The following is a 21,022-nucleotide window of genomic DNA, read 5'->3' as shown; positions in this document are numbered from 1 at the left end:
TCTTTTGCCCACAATACCTTCCTTGACCCCCTAACCACCATCATTATAGTATGTAGTCATCTAAATGCTATTTTTATCCTTTAAAATACTACTCAGGTCCCGCTTCCTTACCTCTTTCCTGTACTTTTAATAGCATTCATTTACTACACCATTCCTCTAAATATGACCATATTTTTTTACCTTTTCATTTATTTGTCTTACTTCCCCACACAGGTGGTAATCACTTTAAAGGCAGGCCCCTCAACTTACCTATATTTGATATTATTTAGTAGAGCAACTAGAAATTCAAATATTAATAATGTGAATTAATTAATTCTGCCCCTGAGGTGAAGCCACTTCAAAGCAATTAGGTTCAGCAATTGGCAAGATATTATAGACAAATGTGGAATCGGTGAAGCTAACATCACAGCTGAGGGTGACAGAAAGATCACAGTTTTAATGCACATAATGGTTCACAATAAACCAGTTTTTTAAAAGCCTTTGCAGCAATGCCAGCAGACATGCTATTATTCTGTACTGGTCTTGCTCCGAGAGAAAGAACAGCCATTATTGAGGGGTGCCAACACCAAGAAGGACGTTTCTTTAAGGCTAGGTTTTATTTTAAACTGAACAGATTGTTCATGAACACAGACAACTTAAAAAAACCCTCACAGGTTATACTGCCAGTTACCTGCCAGAACATTAGATATAAGTTTAAACTGAATTTCTTCAGTTTCTTTGACTCTCTGAAGCATAACTCTCTAGAAAAAGTGAAATTCAAATGACACATACCTGTGTACCCTCTGATCACATCTGAGGACAATGAGAGGGTCTATCATCAGGTCATTCTGAGTATACTTTTGCTGTCGAACAAACTTTATTGAAGGCTGAAGTGCATTAACTGTCATTACCCACAGCCTGATGAGAAAATAATCACATGTTCAAAACCAGCTATATTATCATTGAAACCTGCAGCCATCCAGTCCTTTCTATCTTAAAGATACATTCAGGAAAAAGAATAGAAAACTGTAGTGAATGAACTTCAAAAATTTAAAAACTAGAGAAATCTAACCTATTGTTATGTCTCTAAAATAAGTGAAGATAAAACACTGAACACAAAGTAGTTTCAAAGATCTTCAACACTGTAATGGAATAATCACGGCATATAAAATAAAAAATTGAATTAAATTCTCAGTATTACATACTTGCTATGACTCTATATAACTCACTGAGCCTCTCTGATCTGTTTCATTTATGAAACAGGAATGTAAGAGTCATAATAACATGCACACTGAATACTGCTTTAACCAAAAATTCTGAGACAACTGTGTTGGGAGAAATGGAGAAAGGAGAAGTGTGTGTTGGTAGAAGAGGGACTCACAGGGGAGGAAGGAGGTAAGAGTGTTAAATATTCACCTTATATAGTAGGAAGTCAAAAGGTAATTTCTAAGTTGGAAAGTTAGGAAATCATAGTAATTATATGCGTATTATTGTGACATACATGGGGAAATATAAATGCCAGAATAAAAAGATAAAAGCTGGCCCTGGCTCAGTGGATTGAGCATTAGACTGTGAACCTGAGGGTCACAGGTTCAATTCCCCATGGGGGCACATGCCTGCTGCAGGCCAGGCCTCCAGATGCATCTCTCACACATCGATGCTTCTCTCTCTTTCTCCCTCCCTTCCCATCTCTCTAGAAATAAATAAACAAAATCTTTATTAAAAAAAAGTTAAAGCTGGAAGTAGTTGTCTCTAGGGAATAATATTCTAAAATGGGAAGGTGTGGATGGGCCTTATATACTATTTAACTTCTCAAGTTATGTGCATTTATTAATTTTATGTTAATTTACTTCTAGTTAATATTAAAAACTTAGGTACTTATAATTCAAATGTTTTTTAATTTAAAAAGTATAAATATTCCCAGACCTAGTGAATCAAATTCTCAGGTTAAGTGAGCCCAGTATTGTTTTTAGAGCTAACCAAGTGTCTCTGGTACAATCTGTGGACCAGTAGAGCATCACATGACTAAAGACCAAATAATTAATCCAACGCTCTCTAAACTTTACCGCACAATGATGTCACACAGGGAATCATTAAAGAAATACCAGTGCTCGTCTCCACCCACAGACATGCTAACTCATCGGCATGGGTTCCAACTCAGGGGTCAGGAGTCAGGAGTTTGGGAAGTTCTCTAGGTAATGCTAACATCCCGCGAATGTGCAGCCACTGCAGTGGTGATCGCAGTGCTGATCTCGGCAACAAGGAGCCACAGTGGCTTCATGAGGCTCACTTTTAAAAAACCTTCTCACGTTGGACACACTTTAAGGTTTCTCTCTGTTTCTTAAGATAACGTTTATCCTCTTCATTAAAGTTACAACTCTTTAATGGTCTGCAGAAAGGACTTATACTGTCAAATAGTCAATAACTTTTTTAACATTTAAGTTTAGGTTATTGTATGTAATCACTGCTATATATTTATCTATTTACACAGAACAATACACTAAAATTACCTTCTAGGCATCACAGTATTAAGAACCATCCACAGTTTATTGACCGTTTGAAGAATTCTCCGCGGAACCCCTGAGTTCAACAGCTGGTTCATATTGGATGTTAATACTTCTGCATATGGTATAAGTTCACTGGCAGAAAGTAGAGTCAAGTGTTCTAGAATCTGCATCACTTGTGTGTGACTTACTGGGACAGCTGAAAATGCTAAAAGGAAAACTTAGCAGTCATAATCTAAATTCTATACAGTTTACCCAATAAGAAGTATTATTGCTCTATCACAGCGATTTTCAACCTTCTTTCATTTCGTGGCATACATACACTAATTACTAAAATTCTACAGCACACCAAAAAATATGGTTTTTGCTGATCTGACAAAAAATAGGTATCATTTTGATTCATTCCCAGCTATTGTTGTGTTGACTGTTGTCATTTTTTTCAATTTGACAATCTAAGGACAAAGAGGTCAGTGCCCCCAACTAAACAGTCAGGTACCGCACGTTTTAAACATTGTTGAGGCCCACAGGGTAGAAATGAAAATCACTGCTCTATCACAATACAGGCCGGGCAAGTCAAGAAAACAATGTTGCTTTCAAAAAGTAAAACTTTCAATCCTAGCCATAGTTTTGGCTATCCTTAAAATAAAGGCGTTAGGAAAAATTCATGTTACATGTAATCATTTCATAAAGAACAAAAAATAATCTCATGTTTAAATTCATGTTAGTGACTCAAAGATAAATGTCATTTCCTTGGTGATTCAGACTGATTTTAAAAATTGACTGAAACAAAATATGAAAATCTACCCTAGTACTGTTTTTGGTAAAGCATTCATTTGAAGGATCCAAATTTCTCAATAATTTCTTCTGGGTGCCCCCTTTGTAAGTTGTAAGCACCCAGCAGATCGCTGTTAATAAATAATATCTCGAACTGTGCTGTTCAAAAACGGTGTTGGACCACAGCTGGCTGTTGAGCACTTGAAATGTAGTTGGTCCAAAATATGATGTGCACTAAATATAAAACACATACCAGACCGCCAAGACTTAGTGAGGGAAAAACAATAAAATATCTCCTTAATAGTTATCTACATTGATTACATGATGAAATGGTAATATATTAGCTATATTGCATTAAATAAAATAATCACTAAAATTACTTTTGCCTCTTTTTAACCTTTTAATGTGGCAATACAAAGTTTAAAATTGTAAGTGCGGCTCACGTCATATTTCTATTTGATAGTGCTGAGCTAGAACACCGAACATTCAAAGCAAGTTCACTTGCTCTATTCCATGGCACTTATTTCTCACCATTTTATAGGACCTTCCTAAAACCACATGACCTATTTCGTGACACAACTTAGGACCTGCAAGGAAACAGACTGAAGCATGTCAGAACAAAGTGGTTAAAACTGAAATGCAAAGAGAATTACTTAAAATATATTCACCAAAACACTATTGTATCCCCAGGAAAATTCTGCAATGATTTTAAGATTTTAATGAGTTTAACATTTCTTTGTACTACTACAGGGGTAAAAGGGCTATCAATTTACTATACCTTCTTGGAGTTGTTCAGGAGAGTGGTTTTTAGCATTGTTAGTCAGGAGCATGCGCCTTAACAGAGCATCAGTCCCTGTGATTTCTTCTTCACAGATCCAATCATCCACGATGCATAAATGTGGGTAATTAGTTGCAAGGAGACGTAGTAAAGCCGAATGCAACCCTTGAAAATTATAGAAAGTCAACTGGATTCTTCATTCTTAAACACTAAAATCTTCTCTCTCCTCTCTCCCTCCTCCCATTCATTTTCGGCAAGTCAAAGGAATCTGCGCTTGTTGCGCAAGCATACTACAGTTTGAGAACTCCTGCTCAGTAGTTCAGCGAGGGAAACCTGCTTAAGTAAAGATAACCAAGTGCTCTGAGACACAGGACATTGGAAACTCTTCTTTTATCAAAATTTCTCAAGCTTTCTTCCTCCCTATCCCAACATAAAAGTCTCCCACCAGGGAAAGCTGTTTGATATAGCAGTAGGTCAAGAGTTGAGGGGAGAGGAAAGCAAAGTATATACATTTGGGGGAGATCACATATGGTTTGAAAAGGCCTCACTCAGAAATTCTGATAGGCTCCTATTGGAGAATATATTTTTTCCTCTAACCCAGTTGAGAATCATTGCTATAGATTGGTAAAATTAAAGTTACCCACTTCTGAATACTTAAGAGGTCTCAGCACTTTATGTACATTTTCTCATTTCACCCTAACATGCCTACAATGTAAGCAATATTGTCTCCATTCTACTGTAAGGGAACAGGCTGTAAACATTCATTAAGGTTCCCAAAGTCACACAGCGAAGTGCGAGGTCTGTCTGGAAAAAGCCAGCCATTGTGAAAATAATGAGAACAGTTTGCACCACATCATGTAATCTGACAGCTAAGGAGAGTGGACTGGAACACACGTGCATGAACAATGACGACTTCACTGTACTAGTCAGTGGGGGCGGTAGACACTGTTGAGTGAGCCTGTGTACTGTGTGGCCATCACATTCAAATGACTGAGTGAGTAGAGCAACAAATCTGCATCAAATTTTACATTAAGCTTGGAACACCCTTCCGCAGAAACTATTTGGATGACTCAGAAGGCTTTTGGGGACAACGCGATGGGTACAGTGCAAATAAAAGTGTGTCACAAATGCTTCAAAGATGGTCAAGAATCTGTTGAAAGTGATTCATGTTCTGGAAGGCCTGCAAAAAGCAGAACACCTGAGAATGTTGAACATGTACAGGCTGCAATCAACAAAGATCAGTGACTGACAGCGAGAACTAGAAGCTGATCTGGGGATTCCAAAAACTACTGTGTCTGAGATTTCAATGCAGGATCTTGGCCTAAAATGTATAGTGGCAAAATTCATTCCAGGATTCTACTACCACAGCAGGAGGAACATCGTGCTGCAGTTGCTAATCACTTGATTCAAACCGCTACCAATGAACCAGATTTCCTCAAGGTCATAACTGGAGATGAACTGTGGGTCTATGGCTATGATCTGGAAACACAGGCCTGTTGTCCCAGTGGAAGTTGCCTGGTTCTCCAGGCCCAAAGGAAGCGTGGCAAAATCACAGCAAGATTGAGCCCATGTTAACTGTGTTTTTTGATTGGGAAGTTGTTGACCATCACAAGTATGTTGCTCCAGGCCAAACAATTAATAAGAAATACTACCTCAGTGTTCTTCATCAGTTGAGAGAAGCAATACAACGAAAATGGCCACAGCTATGGGCAACGGTGATCGGCAGCTTCATCACAACAACACGCCTGCTCATGCATCACGTCTTGTGCAGATTTTTGGCAAAACATCAAATCACCCAGGTGACTCAGCCCCCATATAGCCCAGATTTGGCACCCTACAACTTCTGGCTTTTCCCAAAACTAAAATCATCTTTGAAAGGGAAGAGATTTCAGACCATTGATGAGATTCAAGAAAATAGGATGGGGCAGCTGATGGCAACTGGGAGAACTGTGTGAGGTCCCAAGGTGCCTACTTTGAAAAGGACTGAGGTGTCATTGTCCTATGTACAGTGTTTCTTGTGCCTTGTATCTTCTTCAATAAATGTCTCTATTTTTCATAGTGTGTGGCTGGATACTTTCTGGACAGACCTCTGTGTTGGACAACTGAAGTAGTACTGATGTTATCCACAAGAGGGTGCATTTGCCTTCCTTCAAGAAGCGTTATGGACAAACTGAGGGTTTCCAGAGGGATGCAGATAGGGGACTGGGCAGAAAAGGGGAAGGGGATTAAGAAGTACAAATTTCCAATTATGATTCACAAAGCTGTAATGTACAGCACAGGGAACAGAGTCAATAAATGAACTATGTACAGTGGTAGATAGCTACTAGATGACTGTGGTGACCACTTTCTAAGGTATATAAATGTCACTATGTTATACACCTAAACTAATAATTAAAAATAAAATGTTTAAAAAGGAAAAAGTAAAATAAAGTCTATTTTTTTAAAAAAAGGGTTAAAAAAGCTCAAAAGAAGTGGGAAAGCTTCCTTTTATTAAATCAAAGTCATGTTTCTAATCTTTTGCTTATAGCATAGTATGTCTATTCATTACTATTATTGAGTAGTATCAATAACGAGAAAATAAATGATACTGTAAATAATTCCTATTTAGATAGAGGACACACCACTATGCTTCACACATAAATATCTAATAAATATTGTTGTTACTATATTATTAGTATCATCATCATCATCATCATCATCAGTGTTGAAAGAGTAGTAATAATAGTACTAGTAGTAATAAAAATACTTTGGATCCAATCATCCCCTTATTATGCAACTTTAATCAATTCCTAATACCACTGCTCAGTGGGGACAGCATCTGCTTCCTTTCTCACAAAAAGTGCTTAAAATTAATATTTCTGTTTGAAAGACACTAACAATCAAAAGTGGTATTATTTTAAAATTTAAACGTCTAAATGCACAAGTATATGTAAAGTTAAGACTGTTCCAAAAAAGTCACAGAAATGACTGCTTACAATAGTGCAAATTAATCAACATTTCATAATCTCGTCAAGAAAATGTGTTAGTTGCCAACTGCTGCCAAATATAACATTTCTTTGAAAATAAATTAAGCAAAGATATAAACACAGACATCTGCCTAAAAGTGAATGAAGGTTCAAGTTCTGCCTTGAAACCAACCATAAAAAAAAAAAGAGGAAATTACAGCTTCAAAGAAACAAGCAAACAAAAAACCCCAAACTTAAACATTATAAACAGAAATAAGAAAAACTACAAATTTCAAAAAATAGTACCATATTCTATTGGACAGTTTTATAGTAAAAATATCATATTAATTCCATGCTTTGAAACATTTCAAGCAGGTAAAAACAATAAAGTAGATCTACATGTGCTGATATGAAAAGGTCTCCAAGACTACAAAAGAAAAAAGCAAACCTCAGAAGAGATAGGGTATGATACCATTGATGACTTAAAAAATAATTTTTATTCATGTATGTATCTATGAGCTTCAACCAAATGAAACTGCATTTTTGAATAATTGAATACCTGCAATTTCATATGGATCAACTTGGAGGAAAAAAGGTCTGAAATTAGACACCAAAATAACACCACTAAGATTTGGGAGGTTGGGGTCAGGAAGCACGATAGTGAGAGATGTAAATAGGAATTTCACCCTGGAATATTTTGAATTTTTAACACTGAGCAACCTATTTAAATTAAATTAACATTATAACAGAAGAAATTTGTTAACAATGAGTGTTAGAAGTAAAACAAATACCTCCCAACTCCTGCTGCAGCCCTTGAGCTTGTCGAATGAGGAATTTGATAGGAATCTGGTCCATTAAAGAAGACGAATATGATTTTGGCTTTCTTTGCATGGCAGCTGTCAAAGATAAAAAGCAAAAGAAAGTGTCAGAAACAGGAGAAATTTTAACCTTCAACCCAAATGGGAACACAGTATCCAATTACTTTCAATTCACGTCATCTGAGAATGGAGCTCACAGAGGATGAAGAACCACTACCAAAGCAGTGGATACACAGAAGAACAAGAACGTACCTAAGGGCGACATCTGGGAAATGCCCAGAAATTGAAACTAGTGGGTGAAAAATCATAATGGGTGAGAGAAATCATCTGCAGAAATGCCCTACACTAAAAAAAGAAAACCTGGTAAGTGAAGTCTCCAAAATCTAATTAGGAAAACCAACTACAGTCATGACCACGTGGCTTAAAGCTTCATGACCCAGTAGCCTTAATCCAATCTTATATCGTAGTGGTGATTGATGCTTTTTAAAAAAAAAATCTTTATTGTATTTTTTCCATTACCATTTAGTTCCCTTATATCCCCCATTCCCCAACAATCACCACACTGTTTTCCATGTCCTGAGACCTTTGTCCTTTTTGCTCAATCCCTCCACCCTCTCACTTCCCCCGCTTTTTAAAGGAAGTTGGGCAAATAAATTTGACTTCCTTTTCTTACAACTGCTACCTTCAGCGAGCTAACAATTCCATCCTTTTTTTTAAAAAAAAAACATGTCCATCTTAATTTCTGTTCTTTTTCTGCTGGACTAACTCAATGTCTACACACCATCTCTTTAAATATCTATTATGGCCCAAGTTCCCTAACTCCAACTTCCCTTTAATTCATCCTTCACACATAGATTTGGCCATATCACGTGTCTCTGGTTGTGTCCTCAAAGACCTTCAGTGGATTCCCAGATCCCACGCAGAAAGGTCTCGCTCAGCTCCACCATATTCTACATGCCTGGCACCCTCATCTCCTCCCAAGGTACTTTGCTTATTATACACCACAGACTACATGAGCAGCTCAACCAGGATGGTCATAGAAAAAGCATATCCAATATATGTATTATTTTTCAAATACAAACCACAAAATATAAAGCTCAACAAATTTTTTTTGGTTGAAGACAGTTAAGTACAGTAGTGCAAGTGGAAGAATAAAGGTTGAGAATCATTGCCTATACAGACTATATACCTCTTAATTAGATATAACCCCCCTTGTAAATTAATAAATTAACATCCTAGTTTTCCACACCAATCTTTTATGAACTGAGTAAGAATGTTTCAGATGGTCATGAAAACAACAGGGGTTCCAGGGACACTGAAATCCTGGCTCCGACACTTCCACGTAGAGAAGTTACTTAACTTCCGTGAGTCTCAGCGCTCTCACCTATACAGTAAAGATAACAACGGTTCCTGTCTCAAAATTCTAAGAGTTTGCATGAGTTAAAAAGTGTAAAGTGTCAAGTAGTGTCTGGTATGTAGCAAGCACTCAAATTTTAACTAGTGTTATTAAGATCTTGAGTCCCCAAGATCAGCTTAGGGTAAAGTATCAATATTTAAGTTTCTAAGCCCTGACCGGGTACCTCGGTTAGTGACAGCATTGTCCCGATACGCCAAGGTTGTGGGTCCAACTCCCCGCCAGGGCACATACAAGAATCAACCAGCAAAAGCATAAATAAGTGGAACAACAGATCGCCATTCCTCTCTCTCTCTCTCTCAAATGAATAAAATTTTTAAAATATAGTTTCTAGACCTATGAAATTGAAGACAAAATTCTGATCATATTTTAATGATCCCATCAAAGAACTAGCAGCCCATGAAGCCCTGCCTAAAGCAATTATTTCTCTTTAGCATCTCTGTACAAATACAAAATTCTTTTTTTTGAGAGGGAGAGAGAAACATCTATTTGTTGTTCCATTTATTTATGCATTCATTGGTTGCTTCCTGTACGTGCCCTGACCAGAGATTGAACCCGAAACATTAGTGTATCAACACAATGCTCCAACCAGCTGAAATACCCAGACAGACTTCTGTATTTTTCTGTGTTAAAAAAAGTTTTTTGCTAGAGATTAGGTTAAATAAAAACTAAGGGAGTATCTTGGTCCCCTGCTACAGTATTAATGGTCTGAGTTCTCCCCCAGAACACCTCCTTGTAAGTAACTCATTCCTCTACTATCTAGTTATTAAACCACAAGCGTCATATTCCTTAACAGATTTCGTTTATGTGGGTAAAAGTGAGAGGCTATTATCTAATGTTTATTATTAGCCCACCTTGCCCCTAATATGACAAAGACTATAATTACAGTTATGGGATATCAACTGTATAACCTTAACAATTATAGTCAGGAAATTCAGTCTATTTAAAACACAATACTTCAGATAAATCAATGAAACTGATGTGCCAAACACTGAAAAGTAACCTTCATTTATAGCTCGCAAAAAGTAAATCACTCAGCCGTGCCAAAATAGCCACCCGTACAAGAATGCAACTTCCCTGCATTATATACTCAATGCTTATAGTTCAATGACCCTCTTTGGTTCACGTACGGAACTACGTACATTTAGAAAGACTAAAACACAGGTCAGTTTTCTTTTTCAAATACAGGAAAACACACTACTTTATACTGATATCTTCCACTCTAAATCTGACCTTTTGATATTACATGAAGTAGCTGAGTGTGAAAACCCTGTTCAGTGATCATTTTAATGGCAAAAGGAAATTCTTCTGTTGTTTTTTCTAATGCTTTTGATTAGATTGTTATTCTTCACACTAATAGAAGAAAGATATGAGACCAAGAAACCTCTTAATTTATATTTAGTTAATAAGGTCACTAAAGTTGTTAAAATACCAGCAATTCGCCCAGGCTGGTGTGGATCAGCGGACTGAGCACTGGACTGCGAAGCAAAGGGTCGCTGGTTCCACTCCCAGTCAGGGCACATGCCTGGATTGCAGGATAGATCCCCAGCAGGGGGCACAAGAGGGGCAACCACACACTGATGTTTCTCTCCCTCTTTCTCCCTCCCTTCCCCTCTCTCTAAAAATAAATAAATAAAGGAAATCTTAAAAAAAAAAAGGAAACTAAAAATATAAAAAAAATACTGGCAATTCAGTTCTCTGCTAAGTCAGCCTGCTGTAAGGAGGACTGAGCCTTATGGGGGGGGGTCAGGGGCCCCCACGTAGATGCATTCACGCATCAAAGCACACAGCGTCTGCGCTGCAAGGACTATATAGAATGGCGCTGAAAGCTGTTAGCATACTTGACCCAACTTTTTCATGTAACAGCTCAGAAAGTAACAAAACATAAACAAGTAACATGAACTACCACTAGACACACTCCCCCACGCACAACTTACCTAAAGTCTTCGTGTTTGCCAGCAGAGCTTCCTCGTAAGACAGAACATAGTAAAGCACCAAAAGCTGTGCTGTGATACTAAAGCGCTGGTTAAGGCGGATGGTGTCACTCTGGAAGTAACAGAAATGCTTTAGAATAATGTTAAGTTTCATGGGTGCTTTTTTGATAGCAAAATATTCAAAATAGACTATTCCCAAGCTCAGGTAAAATGGGAGAAATGTTGCTGTTTTCATTCCTCAAAGAGACAACTTGAAGTCTAAATTAAATTTTAGATGGTGTGGGAAATGAAAAGCAACATGCTTTAACAGTCTCGAAAACAGGAAAAAAAAGACTTCAACTGCTACTCAACAGAAATCCCATCAGGCTGCCTTGGAAAAAGGCTTTACAGGCTTTTCAAGTATTATCTGAAGTTACACATTAACATATATTTGTAAAACATGTGACTATTTCTCCTTCTACAAAAACGGAGAGCCCCCAGCAGGTGTGGCTCATTGGATTGGGTGCTGGCCCGAGAACTGAAAGGCCACCTGTTTGATTCCCAGTCAGGGCACATGCCTGGGTTGAGGACCAGGCCCCCGGTTAGGTGCGTGTGAGAGCCAACTGATCAATGTTTGTCTCACACATGGATGTTTCTCTCCCTCCCTTCCCCTCTCTCTAAAAATAAATAAATAAAATCTAAATCTTAAAATTTTTTAAAAATGGGGAAAAAAAAAAAAGTCTTCAAATCCTCCATTAAGGAATCTAGGTATATCTTAGACTCACCTATGTAAACACACCTACGTTGAATGTGTGTGAATGCCACACAGCCCTTTGATAAACATGGTCTCTAGGGTACTCCTCAGACTTTAAAGGGAAGCTTTTAAAAGAATTCCTCAAAAAAAATGCCTCTTCGACAAATTACTTGGAACTAAAATCATTCTTTAAATTTTTACAAGGAATCTAAACAAATTTAATCCCATTTTTAAATCAGAACCTCAAATAGTCAGTAAAAAAAATAGAGTAAGTCAAAAGAATAAACTACAAGAAAACTGTTAAAATAAATCGGTATTTTTACCCCAGTGACTCCTTGGAAAATGTTGAGTATCTCCTGTTCCGTGACTGGCTGGTTCGTGGCTTCTGGATTGGATTTGGACGCGGGAGTGAGCACGGAATTTATGTACACATCAATCAGGGGCAGTAGCTGAGGGTGGAGCGGAGTGGAGGTTTCACAGAGCTGTCTATAAATCCAGTCCTAAAAAAAAGGAGGTGACAGGCACTAAATCAATTACAGCAATAAAACAAGCAAGTGAAATTTTAGAAGCACATACAATTTTATATGATTTATCAATCAGTGAAACTCACTATTAACTTTTAACAGTTAGAAATATATTCTCCGATTTCACATTGTCTTTGATTTAAAAATATTAATTACTTTTATATCCTAATTGAGAATATTGTCCATTGGAAGATGAATCTAAAATGGTGAGTTTGGGTGTTGAATTTGAACTTTGTGTTTTTAATCTAGTAGTTTTTACATAGTGGGAAGAATGTTAAGTCCCTGTTCTAGCTGTACATAGAGCACAAGTGTTGTTTTGGAGGGCCCCACAGCAGAGAGAAATTTAGGAAGAACCGTTCTTCACAGCAGACCCTCAGACAGATTAAGAAAGGGGCTTTGAGAGCCTCTTCAGGGAGACTAGCTCTTAACTACCTACACAGACTGAGGACATGCGGGAGTGCTGGGGGCGCATTTAGACTCTTGATTCTTTTCTATTTCACTTGCTAAAAATATAAGTAGAAGACATCACGTAGCTACAAAATAGCTTCAATAAATCATAAAAAGAAGGATAATTAAAAGTGATATATCAATGCATATATTGTTCATTGTTCTTTATAAATAAAAGAGCCTCTAGAAAAGGCTCAAACAGATTTCTTTACCTCCTGGGATTCAACCTTTTCTTTGGAGGATCTTTGAACCGTTTGATAAAGCCAACTGTACCAAATTGAATCCATATCGCAGTATGTATAAGTTAGGTGTTAGGCTGTGGCTGAGGCACAAACACTGGCTATGGATGACCAGCAACTTTCTCAGTTTTGTAAATAAAACCTAACTATAGAAAATGGCAATTTCTTACTAAGGCTTAATGAAATAGTCATATACTATTATTGAGAATATAAATGCATTAGTAATACTATACATTTGTTAAATAACTAAGTTATGTTATTTTAAAAACCTACAATTAAGTTCCTAATTACCATAACTGACTAGTAACTAGCCACATTTCACACACAAAACCTACAGCAAAGGCCAACAAACTGAACTAGAACTGGGGAAAAAAACAGTAACTTAGGTTGTAGCTTGAAATACAAATGTAAGGTCATACTTTTATTGAGACTTTGTGCTTGGTAAAAGAACGGCTCCTGAGAAGCTGATAAATACAATGAATAGGCAAAAATCCAGTAATGTTGGCACTCAGGTTGCTGGTGACAGGGACCCGAACTGCATGAGCTGTGACAACCTAAGAGGGAAACACAGTATCACTACACATGACAGAACCGAAAGCAAAACTACCCCGAGACAGGGAGGGTTAGCAGGTAGAGCGTCCATACTGCACACAAGTGCGGGCCCTAGGAACAAACAACGGAAACCAATCATTACATGCCTGAATTATTTTTGAGTGATGAGGTAACATACGCTTAGGGATTTGTAAAATTCTCTAATTTTTTTGCTTGTTTTTAAACACAGATATGTTGATGGTGGTAAAGTTAAAAATATGTATAAAATCGGAATCATAATCTGTGTCAATGACATTACTTTGCTAAGTCATTGTATCTTCTCATGCTAGTTTCATATCTACAAAATGGGACAATACTTACTTGCCTCAAAAGGATTTTGTGAGGTGGAAAAGTTTTTCTAAAAAACATATGTGAATTATAAAGAAAAACATAAATATAAACTGGAATTGTTATTGTTATTCTCCTCGTGTCGTGCACAGACCTCTGTCTTTCAAAGGCCCTCCCCGAGTTGTCTCCCAGTTAGTTCAAATTCAACACCATGAAATTCCCCTACGTGCGGCGTGTGACTGGTGCGTGGTGGTGTAGGGGCGTTGAGGAGAGGAGGGAGACTTTGGTATGGAAATGAGAAGTTACCCTAAAGGAAGTAATGATTATGAATCCGTGAGTATTTTCAAATATTTCATTTTTTAAGACATGTATTTTTGTATTCTAAGACTTAACTGGAAAAATGGATCTGGGAATTAATGTTAAATTTTACACCAGTCTCCTTCACTGAAAAAATAAAATATCCTTGGAAATAACCAGGGGAAAAAAGTGCTGAGGCCAAATAAGAACATGTAAATACAAGAATAAGGAATTTAGACTCTAGTTTATAATCTAGATAGAAATGAATCTTACAGCCTAAAGGTTTAAATAGGTCTCTTTTATTTTTCTTCTGACGAATCCAAATGATTTCCCCATGTGAGATCCCTACCATCACAAGACCTAAGACTATCCTCATATCTACTCAAGTTTCCAAAATACGTAAATTTAAAACATGTTTGATATGTATTAAGTAGCTTTAAAAATAAATTTTAAATGGGATTGTTCTTTACAGATGTTGCAGATTAAATAAATCATCACTGGAAACTAAAAATGAATAGAAAACTACCTTATTATTCTCTTAAGCTGGGATATACAAGTTTCCCCCACAGAATGTCATAAAAGGAAGTTAAAGAAGTACCTAAGAATAAAGTTAAAACAAGTACCTGTTCAGTAAAGATTTCCTGTGTGAAGACAGTCTTCATCCTGCTCAAGGAGCTTGGCTTAATCACAATCTACAACAACCAAAACAATTCCAACAGCACATAAAAATGTGTGAAGCACAATTCTCTCTCATATATTATTACCTAAAGTGACTGTGATATACAACATTAATATTCAAATACTCTACTTCAGAAGTGGCTTCTCAGACCCAACATTAAAGTGAGTTTTTCCTCGGAAAATGAACCACCATGTAAAAGTACTTAGTAAGTACTATTGCTGACACTTCCAGTCAGTGGGAAGAAGTGGATTACTCAATAGGGACGTGGGACAACTACCTTTCTGGAGGACCTATATAGGAAGTCCTCACTTAACATTGTTGGTAGGGTCTGCAATTTTAAGAGAAATGACACAGAGAGGTGGGCAAGAGTAGGTTGTACCAGGGGCTAATTAATAGTAACAAGAGTTAAGTTCCTACAGCTTCTCTTCATTGTATAACAAAATGACACTGAACAATATGAATTATGGGACCTGCTCTATATTTGCACATGACACCATTGCCAAAATAAATTCAAATGTATTAAAGATTTAAATGTAAAACTTGAAGCCACAAAACACTAGAAGTATATAGGTGACCATTTCTACAAACCCGAGGAAAGAAGAACATTTCTAAGCATAACAGCAAAGTAAGAACCACAAAAGAAATAATATACTACACACACAAAAAATAATAATTTCCACATGGCAAAACAACTGGGAAAAAATCAATTGCAACATGATGTACTTTTCCAGTTTTGAAGACACTAAGGATTATAAATACATCCCTGATTTAATAGTAGCTTTTCAAGAAAAAAGGGAAATATTACTACATTAACATCACACAACTGTAAAGTGAATCATCCCAATTCGGTATTCATACTGAATATGTCTTGAAATTGATGAAATATGATATATAAGGCATAATGCCATGCCATTTATATATAAAAAGCCCCTTTGAATCAGTGAAATAAAAATTAAATCTTACGAACACCTGAAGAAAAATTTGGACATTGGTAAGTTTTTCACAAAACAAACAAACCACACTAGCTGGTGTGGCTCAGTGGACTGAGTGTCAGCCTATGAACCAAAAAGTCACTGGTTCGATTCCCAGTTGGGGCACTTGCCTAAGCTGCGGGCCAGGTCCCCAGTTAGGGGTGTGTGAGAGCTAATTAACTGATGTTTCTCTCCCTCTTTTTCTCTCTCCCTCTCCTCTCTCTAAAAATAAATAAATAAAATATTAAAAAAAAATTAACAGCCAAAACACATAAATTTTTTAAGTTACCAAAAAATCACTGTAAACTATTCAAAAAATAGTAATAAAAATCAAGTGTCACTAGTAATCAAAGAAATATAAAATGTGTGAGACCATTTCTCATCGCCCTAATTTTGGTAACGCCAGTGATGGCGAGAGTAGGGGAAAAGAGTCCCTCTCACGCACTAATGAAACCAGTGAAACTGCTGGTACCATTCTGGAAGAGAATGTGGCAGCACTCATTAACCTTCACACCATCATACTCTTGTACTCACTAACTACCTCCTAGAAATTCATCCTCAGGAAGTAATACAAAGAGCACCTGAAGATATATGTATATATTTACATAAATAAGGCTTTTTAAGCTAAGCATTTTTTCCAAAATTAGCAAATTGACATGGCAAATAAGAAAGGATCCATTAAGAAAGTCATGACTGGCCCATATAATGGACTACTATAGAAAGGAATATTTGGTATTAGAATTAATAATATGGTACTGGAATATGATATGGTATTAGAATATTTGATATGAGGAAATGCTTATCATATAATTGCTACGTTCTTTAAAGTTATAAAATATGTATGTCAATTTAAGGAAAGGACACCAGAATGTTGACAATAGTATATTTGATACCTCTGAACAATGGAATTCTATTTTTCCCTTCTTTTCTGTGTTTTCCAAGCTTTCTACCTTGAACATCTATTACTCTGGTAAATAAATGTTTTCACAATTTAATTTTTCTAAGAGTTCCTGATTTCAAACTATTAAGCTAAAATTCCTTCAAAATAAAAACCTACTTCCTTTACACCACAAGGAAATACCCAGCTTAGAGACAATTTCTTTAGAAAGGAAATAAAAGAGAATTCACCTTCATCCCCAAAGTGGAACAGACCAAGTCAATGATTGCACTAAGCTGGTTGCTGTGAAAGTACATAGCGACCAGCAGTAACATCTCCCCGAAAGAAGCAGAGACACCTGAAGTGCTGTTGAAAGAGAGAAGAAAACATGAATTTCCAGAGGATAAGAAACACTTACTCAGCTAACCGAAACCAACGAAGTCACCTTACCTCTCAAAATAAGCTTCTTCTTTTATCATCCAACTTAGCCACACTACCATTAGCTGTTCCTGTTCAGGCGTACTGTATAAAACATACCAGCATTGTCACCGGATTAACTTAGACATACTAGCATAAGAATAAGAAAGCATTCTGAAATTATTTTAGGTAGAAATTATTTTCTCCCCCCCTATTTTGAAATATTGATTCAGATTAACAGCATGTTGAATTGGCCATTGCCACTGAGATACGCAGTAGTTCTAGAGATGAAGAATGAGGACCTGTGCTTTTCTTCAACAATGTGCCATAAATAGTCAAAAATCTCTGAAAAGTCTTAGTTATTACATTTGCAAGCTGGAGAAGGTGAACATCTCACATCCTTGAAAAAGCAAAGGCCCTTTAATGTAAATGCATTAAATGCTCCAGTCAAAACACAAACAGATAAAGAAATGGTACATACATACAATGGAATAGTACTTGGCCCTAAAAAAGGAATGGAGTCTTACCATCTGCGACAACATGGATGAATCTAGAAGGTATTGTGGTAAGTAAAATAGGTCAGAGAAAGACAAATTACCATATGATTTCACTTGTATGTGGGATCTAATACACAAAATAAATCAGCAAGCAAGACAGAAGCAAACTCATGGACGCAGAGAACAAACTGATGGTTGCCAGATGGGTGAAAAGGGTGGAGGGATTAAGAAGTACAAACTGACAGTTACAATATAGTTATGGCAGTGTGTAAAGTACAGCGTAGGGAACACAGTCAACAATACTGTAGTGACTACACGTGGTGTCAGGTGGCTGCGAGACTTATCAGGGGGAATGTAAGTTATGGAAATGTGTAACCACTACGCTATACACCTGCAACTAATACAATGTTGAATGTCAACCGCAACTGCAATTTGTAACAATTAAAAAAAGGAACAAAAGCAGACCTTGATAAAAATCAAGCAACTTAGAAAGTACCGACCTGACCAGGGTAGAAAAGGCCAGCAGCATACAAAAGGAAAGAGAGACAAAGCGGACCCCAGCCGGGGTGGCAGGAGGACGGCTTGTCATCAACTGCAGCAACTGCTCAGCTTCTTCCTCAGTGGGTCTAAACAAGGAATACATTACTACGCTTTACTTTTCTTTACTTGAGGAAAGGAAAAGAAATAGGAACTTGCTAATAGATTAACTGTTCAGATACAAATTTTGAGCTTTGTAATAACATCTCACTGTTTACGAAATCTTTAACATCGTGAGCTGTCGAAAGCACAACTGTTGAGTTTACGACCAGAGTTCTCCCTCAGACACAGCCACGAGCTGAGCTCCTTTTGCAGCACAGTGTGGCAGCATGAAGATCATCACACAAGCTCAAACTCTGCCCCTCGACCTTAATAACCACGGGGAATAGTTCAACAGTACCATGACCTTTGAATGTGTTTGTCAGAGCATTAAAAACTCTTTGTCAGTTATAATGTTGGGGGCATTAAATAATAGTGCGACTAATATTTATATAGCACTTTATCATTGAAAATATTAGACTCATTGGGAATTAAAGTGTTTTCTTTGTAAAAAAAAAACCAAAACTATCAATAGTTCGAACAGCCCTTGTCAATACAGAGTGAATGGCTTCTCTAAGCCTTAACGAATGGTCATACCCTCGTCTAAGTTTGGATCAGCTTCCAACATTTTATCTTTCGTACTTTCAGTCAGGAAATGGCTGGGAGTTCCCTTCACGGGAAGATTTTGGCCCGCATCACTTCCTCTGAGACTTCTTCATCCTTTCTGTCACAGTGACATTCCCATTTACGTTGACAAGCTGTCCTTCACTAAGTTCATCCTGCTGCATCTCTAGGGACTCTCAAGTGACAGCTGTGTCAGACTTCTCACCAGTCAGCTGTCCCTTCCGGTACGTTGGTGCGGCCACTTCCACCAGCACCACTTTTCATTTCTTTGCTTTGCTTTCATCTTTATTGACTATCAGCCCACAGGGGTTGATCACTGATAAGGAGACAGTAAAACTACCTACCTTGTTATCTATTCGTCAACTGAGTAATACATGTGTGGTGGCCAATTGCAGACAGACTTAAAAAAATTTACACAGTGATACTGGCTTAAAGAGCTCTCGGCAAATTGGCGGTTTACACAATGACGTGGTTAATGCACCGTGGATTAGATGTTGAGGGAATGGTGATAACTGAACAGTGATAATTGAAAACCATATGCATCAAAGACATGCAAGGTGTAGACCGTGTAAAACAGTTGAGGACGTTATTGAAAAGGATATAGTGCACTGACTAAATAATAAACCTTGTGCTTAGTAGTAATCACATTGTATCAATGTTAAACAGTTTATGACCTCAGTTGTAATAAGAGACAGAGAGATTTACCTCAACTAGCCGCATAGAGGAGATAAAGAATCACTCACACATCATTCATTATACTCATGTCAAGCTGTGGTGAAGTCACACGTTTCTTACACTGCTTTGGCCCGTCCCATGTTTACACAATTATATTTACAGTTCAGACCAAACAGACAAACACATCCCAGCTAGGGATGTTTTGCCTTAGGTCTTCATTCTTGCCCCAGGCCAGGCCACTAAGCCTGACAGAAAACCCAAATCCTCAGAATAAAAGGCCTTTGGCTCACTCTCTTGGGATGAGAAACAAGGTAAAATGACAACAAGGTAAAATATCAAATCAGTGAATACTTGAGTCCAGCGATCCCCATCAAAGCACAGTACAGACGCAGGAGTGCACTGGCTTTCACAACATGCTCCTCTCTCAGCCCCGAGCACACAGACACGCTGGGCTCCGTCTCCATATCAGCCTCCTCCACAGCGCGGGCGCTTCTTACTGTGGGAAGAATGCCCATCAGCTCCAGGAGAAGCTGCCTTCTCATCTGCCAAAGGACAGAGCTACTGGTCTCTCTTTTTCTCTGTAAGAAATACATGCCGCAAAAAGAAGAAAGCATGGAGCACTCAGTAAGTCAAAAGGATGCTCAAACCAAGCTCCCCAGCTAAACACTTGAAACTGACCCCTTTAAGGAGGCTGTCATAACCGCAGAATCTCATCTTAACCAAAGAGAGAAAACTCGAAATTCACTGGTTCATTTTAAGAATACTCCACTCACCCTAATTTGGATTGGTTGTACAGAAAATACTAAATTAATTCTAAACAATTTGAGTTGTAAAATATCATTGGAATGGTACTTTCAAATACATAGCGACTAATGGAGTCATGTGGTATAGTAGAGAGTAATCCTGTTTTGGAGACACAGACCTTGGATTTAAACAACAGCTCTGCTACTAAGTACTGTTAGATACATGAGTTAACCTCTCTGAACCCCAATTTCCTAATGACAAGGAAATGAATATTTGATTAATAATATTTATCTCCCAGGGCTGCTGTAAGTTAGGAATTTTTCATAAGTCTATCACCTCCACAGTTTTCAGGCAAGGGTCATGTCTTAGTCATCTCTCGGCAGGACCTATCCTAGTACCTGACATGCAGCAAGCACTCAACAGCGATTAAATAGATGAATGGATAAACAAACAGATAACACGTGTAAAGGCAGATCAAACTGTAATGGACTAGGCAAACGTTAGTTATTATTTGTAGTGTTCCAAGTAAAACATGATAAACCTGCTTGAATAATAACATTAAGTTCAAATAAGGAAACTTCATTGTACACAAAGGACCATTACACAGAAGACGAGCATACCAAGTGCTTAGCGAGCGCAGCGCCCAACATAACAGAAGGTACGCAATAAACGTTAACTTCATTTTTAAAAGCAAAGC

General features: G+C 37.5%; 1 protein-coding gene across 3 annotated transcripts in view; it reads right to left on the bottom strand.

Annotated features, from left to right (window-relative positions):
• The window catches only part of INTS2 (integrator complex subunit 2), a 42,889-nt gene that overhangs the window by 11,042 nt on the left and 10,825 nt on the right, over positions 1 to 21,022 (bottom strand). For all 3 annotated transcript variants that reach the window (XM_024572952.4, XM_024572951.3, XM_024572954.3), the window contains exons 8-19: positions 19,933 to 20,159; positions 18,207 to 18,332; positions 17,243 to 17,314; positions 17,044 to 17,158; positions 14,889 to 14,957; positions 13,509 to 13,643; positions 12,203 to 12,379; positions 11,150 to 11,258; positions 7,772 to 7,876; positions 4,036 to 4,200; positions 2,490 to 2,691; positions 772 to 897 (exon numbers count right to left, since the gene is read on the bottom strand). In XM_024572952.4, the coding sequence (XP_024428720.1) occupies positions 772 to 897; positions 2,490 to 2,691; positions 4,036 to 4,200; positions 7,772 to 7,876; positions 11,150 to 11,258; positions 12,203 to 12,379; positions 13,509 to 13,643; positions 14,889 to 14,957; positions 17,044 to 17,158; positions 17,243 to 17,314; positions 18,207 to 18,332; positions 19,933 to 20,159 (1,628 nt within the window). The remainder of the gene's footprint in view (positions 1 to 771; positions 898 to 2,489; positions 2,692 to 4,035; positions 4,201 to 7,771; positions 7,877 to 11,149; positions 11,259 to 12,202; positions 12,380 to 13,508; positions 13,644 to 14,888; positions 14,958 to 17,043; positions 17,159 to 17,242; positions 17,315 to 18,206; positions 18,333 to 19,932; positions 20,160 to 21,022) is intronic.

The sequence above is a fragment of the Desmodus rotundus genome, chromosome 9 (genome assembly GCF_022682495.2).
Source record: "Desmodus rotundus isolate HL8 chromosome 9, HLdesRot8A.1, whole genome shotgun sequence".
Lineage (NCBI taxonomy): Eukaryota > Metazoa > Chordata > Mammalia > Chiroptera > Phyllostomidae > Desmodus > Desmodus rotundus.
This window is presented reverse-complemented; position numbering and strand designations above follow the sequence as displayed.